This window comes from Falco naumanni, chromosome 4 (genome assembly GCF_017639655.2).
Source record: "Falco naumanni isolate bFalNau1 chromosome 4, bFalNau1.pat, whole genome shotgun sequence".
Classification (NCBI taxonomy): Eukaryota; Metazoa; Chordata; class Aves; order Falconiformes; family Falconidae; genus Falco; species Falco naumanni.
In genome coordinates this window covers 30,732,651-30,745,562 of record NC_054057.1, presented here as the reverse complement: position 1 = coordinate 30,745,562, position 12,912 = coordinate 30,732,651, and the positions used below count along the sequence as shown (strand labels likewise).

General features: G+C 37.0%; 1 protein-coding gene across 3 annotated transcripts in view; it reads right to left on the bottom strand.

Annotated features, from left to right (window-relative positions):
• CRPPA (CDP-L-ribitol pyrophosphorylase A) overlaps nt 1-12,912 on the bottom strand; it is a 125,508-nt gene that overhangs the window by 92,417 nt on the left and 20,179 nt on the right. For 2 of the 3 annotated variants that reach the window (XM_040592564.1, XM_040592562.1), the window contains exon 3: nt 7,585-7,734. The exons of the other annotated variant lie outside the window; for it this stretch is intronic. In XM_040592564.1, coding sequence (XP_040448498.1) covers nt 7,585-7,734 — 150 coding nt within the window. The remainder of the gene's footprint in view (nt 1-7,584; nt 7,735-12,912) is intronic. 3 annotated transcript variants of the gene reach the window in all.

The window sequence follows — 12,912 nt, the reverse complement described above, 5'->3', positions numbered from 1 at the left end:
CGAAGGATTTGCCTGACCTATGCCAAAATATTACTAAACTGCTACAGCTGACTCCACTTCCCTGCTACAGAGGATACTAAAATGCTTCACACATGTTTGAAGAAGAATCCCAGTAATGTCGTGCCCTTTCAAAAAGCACTTTAGAAGTTTACAAAATCCACATGGAATACACTCCCTATTATTTACATACAGAAAAGACAATACTTTGAGCAAATACTTCTACAATGGGCCTAACAATAGCCAAAGCCAACTTCCTTTCTTACTCTGGCAAAATCGTCCCTGAACATTCTCAGGGGTTTGTTAGATGAGAATTTTGGGATTTCCTTTACTTCTACTAAGAGCCAGGTTGGACAGTTTGCAGAATATCTCTTCTCCCCGCTCTCAACCCCATCTGTGAACATCTTGTAATGATTTTTTGGGGGAGTGGAAGAACATCTGCCTCCCAGAATTTAGCATCAAAGTATTTGCATGATTCTCCCTGACACACTATTATTTTGTATCTTGTCATTACTATGCTTATATATAGCAGCTCTCTCCTATGCAGGCAGATGCTGTAACATCCCGTATGTATATGTTATTGCTTATTATCCCAAAGTGGGTAATGTTGGCTACGAACGGATGTATTAATTCAGTGTAGTCCCAAAAAATACTAATCTCTACATAGTTTCTACACAGATTAGATTGAATCCCTAAGGTCCATCCGTTTCATGTATCTGTAAGTAGGTTATAGACATGCATCAGAGAAACATCTCTAAACATGTTGAAGACCATCCTCCTTCAATGAATATTCCTGCTTCCTGTTCCTTTTATTTCAACTTCATTGTTCTGATTAGCTAAATATAAAATTCCATAATCTACAAACAGTCTATTATCAACAGATGATTAAACTAACTACATATGCAAGACAACTCCCCCCAAAAATACTGTAGATTTGGTAAATTTTCCCAGGTACAGAAGATCTTGAGGCTAAGTGTAAAACAACATATACAAGATTACCAGGGGGGAAAAAAAATAGTATATCACAATTGTTTTTTAAAATTAAGATTGATATAAACTTATCAGTCTATCTTTAAGTAGTGATCACATATTGCCATGCCATCCACACGTGAAGGATTCCTGCATAACAGCCTTCTAACATGTCCCACCCTTTCTTCAGCTGTGTGTAGCTCTTCCCTCTTACAAGGTACTTGGCTTCACCAGACTGGTCACATTGGTGAACAATTCTATTGTATCCTCATCATTCATGCTGACAACTCTCTAAACGTCATATCATCTTTGCTGGGCTTTTTGCTTATACCTCTGACACAGAAACTAGTCAGGACCTTCCGCATGCCACTCTTCTGCTTCCATCTTCATCTGTTTCTCTGCCAGATCAGGAAAGGCAAAGCTTTTTAATGGTTCCTGCTACCTTCCTTACTTCGGCAAATTTCAAATACACAATGCTTTGTTATATTTGGGTATTTCAGCCTTTGTATCTCATGGTTGTGTTACTTCGTACACTAACATGACATGATACAACAAGATCCTTTGTGTTAAAGATAAAAGATCTCCGAGATCTCTGCGCATTTCACAATATGCCAGAGAGAGGTATTAGAAAAATCAGTCTCAGCCTACTCTGATTAAAGGACAAAGGTAGTCTACCTGACTTCCTGATACTCTAATTCCATAAAAGATACTGCTCCAGGGGAACACTTGACTTCTAGTAAGTGAAGTCTTCCCCCCACCCCCACCCAGGCTTACAGGATCATACTTCATGTTTGCTCCTATTTAAATTAAAATGCTGAACAGAAACATGAAACTACCTTAAGCAAAAATGAACAAGTCTGGTCTAAGGAATTTATCCTTTATTTGCTATCTTTGGAAAGGGTGGATTTTCAATTAACACTTAAACTTTTCTGATTTCCCTTAGGGCTGACAAGAATAGAAAAGAAACATGCATTTCCAAGTATTAGGAATTTAATTCTTATTCACTTAAAAAAAAATTTCCAACTGGCTGGTTTTGTCCCAAGTAGGTTAGAACTGAAGTAAATCATGGCTTCTGCAATTTTACAATTTCTCCACAGGTATTGCTAGTTATTAGAGATTTGTATTTTTCATTTTAAAAGGTTTAACTTGTCCAGTACTAATATTTACTGAAGGTTAGTGGTATGGTTCAATACATTGTGCAGAAAACGAGAACTCACAAATTAGGACACACCAAAACTAATAGCAGCACCAATGCAACATTACGTTTATCCCTTTAACACGTTTATATGGCCTTTTACCCAACATCCCAAGGAAAAATCCATGCTAAGGTAAAGCATCCTGCTTGCAAGATACCACACACATTATAAATATATCTCTTTCTCCCCTTGCAGTTGTTTGCATCTGTCACTTGTCCACCTTGTGTGAAGTACTCATCACAGAAATAAAAGCTACAATTTTCATAAATTTTATAAATGTATAACTTCTTTAAATTTTACAAATTTGACAAATTGAAGGGCGTGAAAGCAGTGCTGTACTTCCTAAGAATATGAGGTAAGGAGGCATATATATGATGAGTCATACAGTAACACTCACAAGCATATGTAAGGAGGCCTGTACGATTCATCCTTTTCTCTCCTCAGGACCATCCCAACACCAAATTCCAAAGTCCTACTAGAAAGTGGATGTGCCAAAATACTTCACTGAAACAGAAGTAACCAGGTTTCCCATGCTTCATACAACCAACTGAACACAGAGACTTGCAACAGAAAGCATTAAGCAGCATTACATATAGGGGGTAGGTGCCTGTATCCTCCAAAATCCCATTATGCCTATTCATTTATTATAGCCGAGTGCTCTAACAACATAAAAGGCTTTGCTATTCTGACTTTGACTATCAAGATATCATTTTAGCTCCACTGGCTGTTGTGGGCTCTGAAAAGTTGCTCAATTTCGATATTGACTTTAAATGTTTTTAGTCTGGTTTATGTGATGTTCAGTACAGGGGCCAAGAGGTATCCTGAATTAAAAATAAAACGTGTAACAATGTAACAGAAACTTTATAAACATTAAAATCAGCACCACTATTCTGCAGTGCAAGAAGCAGCTATTTCCTGAACAGTGGTCTTCTGATCCTTCTGCACTGGAGCCATTATCATTTGAGGCAGAATACTGAAAAGCTTTCCCTGAAGTACTGAAAAGCACCCCCACCTACCTGCTGCATCACAAAAAGGCCAACACAAAGAAGTCCCAATTCTTTCTTCACCAAGAAACAACAATGGCTCTCAAACTGCTTGCATTTCCCAAATAGAAAAGAAAAAATACGGAATGTCTGAAAGTCGGGGTTTTTTTCTTCGCAAGCATACACACAGACATATCAATAAGGCTGCTTCCACCACTAACTGACACTAAAATTGATGCTAGCTGAAAAAGATCGAGATTATTTTTAAGGAAATATATTTATAAATCTATACTATTGTTTGAGTATGGTTAGAAAAAAATATTCAAAATTAACCATCAGAAGACCTAGCAGTATTCAGTACCTCACAATTTTTTCTTGATTGCTCTTCCCATTTCAGATTTATTTACTTCTCCGGGGATTAAAACCAAACAAACCAACCCTACTTTGCAAGCTTGGATGCCTTAAAATAGCAAAGTAGAAAGATGAAATAATTTCCCCATCAGGATCAAGAAACATTACGGAAGTGTGAGAGGACTGTCCCAAAGAACAGAAGATTTCAAGTTAATACACCTATTAAAATCAGATGTGACTAGTGGTTAACAAGAAACCCTTTTGAAAACACTATAATGCATGCACAGAACCTGATTCTTTCACAAAACCTGAGCAAAAAATAGCAGCAGAAACTATTTCATAGCATAGTTCAGACGCAATGGATGGAATATTTAACACTGTTTCTAGGTAACTGACCAAACAGACTCTAAGTAGATGTCATTATTATTTTTTTTTCCTTCCACAAAGTGGTTGCAATAAAGAACCCCAAAGCCAGGAAAATCACATTAAAAAAATAAAAGTACTGGGTTTTAATCCCTGAAAAGCCCTGTTGAAGGTGGCCTAAATATCAGATATGCAAGTGATGAAGAGTGTTTGTTTAATGAGCTCTAAAAGTCATTACAAAGACAACGGAGTGCATGCAATTTTGAGCAACAAAATTCTAGAAGTGTTCAACAGCACTACTATAAAGCTGGAAAGTTAATGGTTATGATATCAGAAGTCTTTTTCATCACAGTTAAATCAGAAAGCAAGATGTATCTGAAGGAAGAAGAGCTGTTTGGAATATATATGTTCTAGGCAACAGAGAAAAGGTAAAAGTGAAAACTAAATTGAGATCCAGCACACAAAAACGAGATGCATCACTATTAAATGCATGCAAACAACCTGACAGTATGTCCTCAAAATCTGCGCTGGATTTTTTGCACCAAATCTAAAGGGAATTCACTGCAGTATACGTATATTTTGTGATAATATTGTAAACCAATCTTTGGCATTTGTTGTATCTGCTTCAATTCATTTTATGTACAAGACATATACTTTCCCCCCAATCATTACTATAACTTTTTAATCAAGCAAGAAAAAGTTTTCTAAGGAAATTACTTTTAATTTGATAAAGACCATACAACCTTATTTTTACATATTTTAATAGTGTTAATAGCTTATTCCTTTTGATGCCAAAAAGGCACAGAGTAACTGCTCAGAGATTAATTTTGTCTTTAAGCAGCAAAGGTATTTATTTCGTGCAACATTGGGGAGCTAGCCGATTCGCACCAGACAAACTAGCTCCAAATTTTTCAGTGAAAAGTTAGGTATTTTATACAGTTTTCCCTGAGAGGTTACACAACATCTTTACATAAATACTCATTTGATTTTGACACCCAATCATTCCATTCATAATAGGTGGGATCTAGGTGGAGTAAATCTTTAAATTTTCTTTGTTCAATGATTTCCTGAATTGATGGTCTCCTTATCTCCTTCAGGTGCCCACCTTATCTTTTCTAATTATTCAGAGCACATACCTTTCTCAACACAAACAGAGCATGACCCAGAGCACTGTACCAAACTCATCCTGACTAATCTTTTTTTTGTAAGACCTTGTTCTGTTTCACTTTCTAGCTCTAAATACATTCAAAACAGCAATAGAAGGAGAAAGAGCACTAGTCTGGTCTTTCCAGACAAGAGCAGCAAAAAAAGACTATAGACAACAAACCTGTAAGGATCAGACAGCTGACCTCTAATTGAATGTTGCAACTTAGTGGTTGAGATACTCACTGCTCTTACATTCACAAAAAGGCACACATCTGGACATCCAGAAGTAAACTCTTTAAATCTACCTACTCACATCAGATGATGCATTTAAATAGAGAGAGAGTTTGAAAGCAGTATTCCACATTACCCACAATGTAACTGAAAAGTCTACGTTATTTGAAGCAGTAATTCAAATCTGGACATTCAAAAATGGACAGTTTCTTTCTAAGGAATGCATGTTTGACTTGTTTTTCCCCACACTGCTGTTGCATAAAGGTCACAACTGTATAAAATACACAGGAGTGGGATCATGATCCCGTGCCAAGTCAGCCAAAATTAATTTCATTCCCAGCTTTGTGAATGACCTGCAACATGAGTAAAAAATTATTTTATCTTTTTTTGATCATCTGTACGATGATACTTACATACTTCACCAGGTTGTTGTGGGAACTAATTATGGGTATGTTAGTATTTAGGAAGCATCAAAGCATCATAAGCTGCATCCATTCCTGCAACAAAAATCTGTCTTACAGTAGCTTGACCAAGTTTTTCAGGACAACGATTATCTATCTTTTTTTATTTGTTTGTACAGTTCCCAGAACAATAGGGTCTTAATCCTTGACTTGGACAGTTAGAGACCATTGAAACATAAATAATTAGCAAACAATATGAGTTGAGAGGTTTAGTGAAGTGTTATCCTTCTGAGAGCTCCAAGGCACAGAGCATTTAAATGACCAGAATCTAGCCAATGCAAAGGGAACTGGGGACAAGGAACCATAGCCTTAGTTGCTTGCTAACAACTTTGGTGGTTTGTTCTTGAAAGAGGAGGGATACAAAAAAGACGACTGATGGAGTGCATATGTGAGAAGAGAACAGTATTCAGAGGAGCACAGGGACTGCAAATATAGTTGCCTTTTGAGCAAGGCATTTCGGGCAAAAGCTTTTTATGTATTTGCCAGCTCTACTGTATCTGCAAACTAAGAGCAAATGCAGAAGGAAAAAATAGGGGGCTGTTTTTGGTGGTTTTTTCGAGCAACACCACATAAACGTGCAATTTGCCAAGAGATACACCAACAAGGAAGAAACATTTGCAAAACCAACAGCAGCTGTTGTCTCTTGAGATGTGTTCTATAGATATATATGCTGCCTTTATCATTAGTATACCGACTACGTTCAAGCCAGAATCTCACTTAGAAGTATCAGCTGTGTATTACCCCTATACACCAAGAACATCCCCGTGCTTCCCATTAGAACTAAAAAGATTGGAGCTAGTCCAATCACTTGAGTAGCTCTTCGTCTTGGATAGCCCTTCATCTTCAGCATCTAAGAATAGCTTCAAGTATCATGCATAAAGGATATGACATGGAATTTGTGCCAGCGTTTCTAAGTAAAACAATTACTGAACAATTAAGCAACTGTTTCTTCTTCATCGCCTGTCCACACATTCGTTCTGCTGGTGGTGACTTCTAAGCTACGTACTCTCTGAAGGTGGAGATCAGTAATTTGGGCTTGTTTACTCTGACTGATGGAAAGTATGACTGTCAGCATTACTGGAGTGAAAAATAATTCCAAGTCACAAATGAAGAAATGCTCTGCTTCCAGTCAGTCTCAAAGATACCTGGAGGACAGGCAATTTCCACAAGGTGATGAATGAAAAGGAAGTAGTACGCTGAGACGAAAGCCTGGAGTGTTTCCAGCAAACTGAATGCAGGGTGGGGCAAACAAAAGCAGTCTTCAAGAAGGATAAAGGCAAAAGAGTCAGGATTCAATATACTACCCACAATTTCTATTTTCTTAAATAAAGATTATGTTAAAGTAACATATTGGGAAAAAATTGGAGAACGACAACCGAGACTACATAAATATTATTTTCAGCCATTAATCTAAGCACGTGGAATACACATGCAACACCAAGCAAATCAAAGGCTTATTTACCTATATGTATCAAATTAATATTATCCCAATATTTTAAAAGTCTATATCGCATCATATTATTGTATGTCATTATTACACTGTGCATCCAAAACTGATACTCTTAGTCAACAATAAATACTTAATACATACCTAACTTTAAACACATTAACCCACTCATTTAAGTAACCTATTTAATGTACAATAAAAATTAAAAGCAAATCTGTCTTTCCAATAGCTTAGACTCCTCGCTCCCTCTTGTATTTGGCAGTTTGATAATTGGAAAACTTGAACAGATCAGAATTATAAAGCATTTTCATCAAAAGACTACAGAAAATACTCATACAGTTGTATGTGATCTGAAATAGATGCTGAATCTCTACTTTTGAAAGAAGTTTTTTTTAAATAAAGTAAATGGAAAAAGGTCTTAGAAAGTTTCAAAGTCTTGCCTGTTGGTATGCTTCGTAGATTATATCAAACAAGAAAGCCTGAGGCATTTCACTCGCTCTGTACCTCGCACGTTCCAGTGAGTGGTCTAAACAGCCATCTGCAGTAGAGGCAATAACAGTGGAAACTAGAGGACGAATTGCTCCTGCTGCCTGTGGAACAAAATACACAGAAGCCTAAATGTTATATATATTAATGTATATCAGAGCTGCAGTCAAAAAAGAGCTTTAAAATACATTTTCTACTTAGTTATCTTTTATGTATCTAATAATGTATAAGTCATACTACTTTGTATGAGACTTTTAACATTAATATAGCAATGGAAGACTGCATAAGTATACACACGGAGGACCAATTTACAAAACAAACCAACTTAAGCCCTTCATAAACACCTACTGCAAATACATGTACAGATCTGAGATGTTTGTTTTCCAGACTTTTTTCTACATGCATATTAAGCAGTTTCTGTGAGGACAGTTCTAGGCCTATTCAGATATCAAACAGCAAGAGACACACCTGAGTTGACAGTCCACAACACCTATTGCTTTCACAGATTTCAGTTCAGCCAAACTGTTCAGAAATAAGCAACAAGAACAGTTTCAGAAAATTGAGCTTGTTCTTCCATGCTGAATTCAACACCTGAAATACTAAGCAACCACACTTATCAGTGAAATCACTGGGAACACAGTATATACATCAGAAAGTATTCAGTATCCAGCAGCACTGTGCCCCCAAACAGGTATTTAGACGCTTGTATTTCAGTTTTGATTTTGCTTAGATCTGAAACCAATTAAACATATATCTCTGATCTTTTTACCTATATGTAGTATTAAAAACCTATGGCATCTCTGAAACAGAACTGTCCTAGCTGGTTTTAGTCATTTTGATACCTGAAAGTTACCCATGATTCAAACAACACTTATCAAATGCTCACATGAACTTTATAGGAGGATAACTGGGACAAGAGCTGTCCATGTAATAATGAAGAAAAGGATGCACTGACAGAACACGGCTTATCAAGTTCACAGGGCAAAAAGCATGCTCCCTAACACCACCAACCACTGGGAATAGCATCTTTACACTACACTGTTTATTATCTATTTTTATGAATAATAATGAGTAAATTATGCTTTTCAAAACATTCAGAATTAACCAACATCTTAAATCAGTATATCTAGAAAAACACTCCCAATGGTGAATTCTAAGTTTTCACTGCAGCCACGTATGATCTTCTGAGGGCTAGTGAGCTTTGACACAGGAAAAAAAAAATAGGTCAACTCACATAAATTAAGAGCACTGTTACTGTTTATTTCATTTATCTTCTGTTGGCAAATTCTGGCCTCATACATATGAGTCCTGTCCACTCTTACAAGATTCTTGACCTCAGGTAAGCATACAACGGCAGAATGTGACACTAAAAGTGAGCCCAAAGTTTTTTTCCTCTCAGAAGAGAAAGAACTTCTTGTCTTCCCTCTGCCTTTCATACTACTGAACAATAAAACAAAGAGGAATGCAGTCAGTGTGTTGAGCACTTTATGAGCTCTAAAATACAGCTTCTTAATTCATTCTTTTACAGAATGAGGACAGAGATGTGAACCAGTTTCTCATGCCCAAAGAGTACTGATATGCATGAACTACCAGGCAGGGAGTTGGGAAAGAAGAGATTCAAAAGATTCATATGACAAGAAATACCTGAACCACTTTCTCAAAATCTGAAAAGCACCTTTTCTTTCCAATATGTGGAAAGAGATACCTATATAAAACCCTACATGGCGCAAAATACTATCATCCAAAGGCAAATCATGGTACAGAAAAATCAGTGAGAACCATGAAATCATAAAACTGTCTGTACAGGATCTTGAGAGGTCACCTAGTCCATCTTTCTGTTCTAGTCAAGATCCGTTACTTCTGTAACAGAAAAGACAAACTGACAGAACTAAACATCACTATAACTTCAGTAATATATCAATGTATTAAATGAGGAGTAAATTTAACAGATGTACTTTGAGGAAAAGCTGTGCATAAGCAGAAGTAGAGAGACTAAACTATCTGCAACTTCTCCCCTCTCTATTTCCTATGATTCTAGGACATAGATTATTACCTCTGTGTGTCCCAGCTGCTGGGCATTTGGACTATGTTATTTGCTCTGCCGTCATATTTTAATTGGTCACACACACACACAAAAAAAATTATAAAATTAGAAGGTCATGGGAAAAGAGATGGAGTAGCATGCTAGCCACAGCTTTTCTGCTATTAGTTAAGTCTATTTGAAATTTTTGATTCTGAACAGTTACCATTCTAGAAAATCAGTTAGCAAAAGAGGATTTCTTAGGCTGATCCAATATTTTATTACAGTTTTTAGCAATCATGTCATGTTACATTTTAAGCACAAAACAGGCCCAGAGAATACAATGTGACTTGCATAACCAAATCTCAGAAGTAAAACACGCACTCTGAGGAACAAAAAACCAAACTGCAATTCTAAATAAAATTGAAATACTCAAAATTATATTCTTAAAAGAGCTCTGAAACACATTGTTTTCTTGACATCTGGTTTATTGCACAATAAAAATTTATGAATGTCTGTATCTTTGTGACAATACTGAACCACATCTCCTGCCTTGCTGAGGCCTAGCTCTTCCAGAAGATTCAAGGAAGATCTAATTTCTAACAAATCCAAACATGTCAATTTTTTAAAATCCCCAATTAACTTTTTGATTAACTGAAAGCTTCATGGCACCTAAAATTTAACAAATCGCGTTTTCAAGCAACTACAGTTTTGCTTTACGTTTACCACAGAACTGAGCCCGATGTGGCAGACTGTCTTACCTGCCCTCCCTCCGTTCCAAGGAGGGATCACAAGTTAGGCACAAAAAGCAGCGAGTCCACTCAAACTACACCTGACACTGAAAAAATGAAGTTTGATACAAGGAATAAGAGTTATGGCTGACTTCTGATCATGTGAGGGAGAGAAATTCTGTGTAGGCAGTAACTAGCAGTAACTTGATTTTTTAAGAACTCCGCTTTTATTGCGAAAAAGGACAACTCTGTCCATGCCTGCTCTACGCTCTGATAGCAGAACGCAGCGCTCCAGTGCTTACTAAAGCCAGGAAGTTTCCACTACACAGAAAACCTTCACATGATCAGCTGCTGAGGCCACAGGCTGTGGATTAGAGCGTACTCTCTGAGGCGCAGCACTGAGTTGAAACCTTACAATCCTAAAACAAGATACAGCAACCGGCTGGTTGTTCGGCTCAGTCCTGGCTCTCCTTTCTGCAGGACCTTTCTCTGCCTCAGCACACACACTAGCTCCCTCAGCCACATGATGTGACCCACCACAGGGGTGAGTTTACCACCTCAGTGACACAAGAACTGCATTGGTTCCTGAGGCCACTTTCTGACTGGGGGAAGCTGGGATCAAGCAAAGGAAAATACCAGCCTGTGTATGCCCTGCTTTTCATATGGGAGAAGAGAGCTGGGTCCCTAATGCAGGAAACGCTGTATCTGCAGCGCTTCTGGCAGCATCCTCTAGCTGGCATACATCAACACAGCTGCCAAACCCAAGCTGGCTTACACGGACCTCACTGCACGTCCAAAATTGGCTCACGGGTAACTTCATTCATGGTGTCAACCCAATAATATCTGGCATGTAAAAACAGAAGAACTGAGCTGTGAATTTTGTTCTCACATGCAGGCCAAATAGGGGCACAGTTTAAGATTTATGGCTTGTTCTACACTATTTCCTTCTGGTTAGCACAAACATCCTCCCTACTCAGCACAAAGCTTTTTCTCAATTCCACTCCTAGCAGTCTTCCAATGAACTGAAGGGGGAATTTAGGTACTTACGACAGGGCTACAGACTACATTTTTTTTTAGTTCAGAAGCTTAAACATTAGCGCACAGTAAGGCAAGTAATACAATGAGGTACTACTGTATCCAAAGGAGCTTTTTCCCCTGATGACTGTGGGGTGTAAATGAAGAACATAATCATTCAGCTAGTCTACATCTACTCAGTTACAACACCAAATATTTTATTCTTTGCAAAGAATTTCCATGTTGGTTTTCTGGTTATAAATCAGTAACAAAGAACTATTTCCATATTAGTAAAGAAAGTATATACTGAGTATCAGGTATTCAAATTTTATTTGTTTTAGTTTGAGAAGCTTCAACTTGCTATTTATGTCAGGAATGTAGAGGTATTTGGCCTGGCTCTCAGGCAAGAGGTTCAGACATGAATTAAAAAAAAAATAAAAAATTATAACCTAGAACTGTCCACATTTAAAATTGTAAGTACTTGTTGATGTCATTATAGTTTTACAGATCTTTTTTACACTTTGAATTAACCTACCACAAAATACAAATCCTGTGTGTCTAAAGCAAGTGCCTGGGTCTTATATTAACATTTCCATACTCAGAGTACTTATCTTCCAATTTCTAATAATTTTGACTCAGATTTGCTTCCAAAATCATACACAAAGTGCATCATACACCCTTCCTGAATGTGAAGTGGATAGTTAATGGATAGTTAAACTGAATTTCTTTAAAGGTCCACTTTACAGCCTTACAAGCCACTCCACTTGAAACACAGTCAAGAACTGCTTTTGGTGAATCTGGCATGTCCAGGAAATACATACACTTCTTTTCCCCATTTTTGCATATTTTGTTAAATAAATTCATTAAAGTATCAAAATTTCCGTAGGCAAGGTCTATAAATATTTCATAGCATAACAGACATTGAAACAAATACTGCTAACTTAAGTTTCTTTTGCAGACAAAATACTGGAACAAAAAACATCCTTTTATTCTATCATTTCCTTAAAACAGTCCTAAAATGACCTGAGAACGCAGAATTCCATCAACTTCAGCAGAAGTGACAGACTGGTATCTCTTGGAAGTAAGCTTATCAATCCATCTGCTGAAATCTGAACCAGCCTCTAGATGCTTTTAGAAACAACAGGTGTCTTTTATAACACATTTTAAATAGCAAAAATCAAAAACATTTACAAAAGGTTCTCAGTTTTGTATTCGTTTTTTTGCATAACTGCCTAGATTATAGCATACGTTCAAGGTGTAAAGACTCAACGGTGACTGGAGAAAAAAAAAAAAAAAAAGAGTACAAGATTACTTACATCATGCAGGTCAGTATAATAGGGTATCATTAGTATTTTCAATAGATTCAAGGCATACTAATCTACTAAATAGTAGCACTGTGTCATTCTCGTTTTACCATACTTTTACTCTGACAAGAAATTGTTTAGATGCATGTAATCAGTGAATGCATAACCAGAGTGTGTTGTAAGATCAGACAACACAGTTCAAGGGGAGTAAAA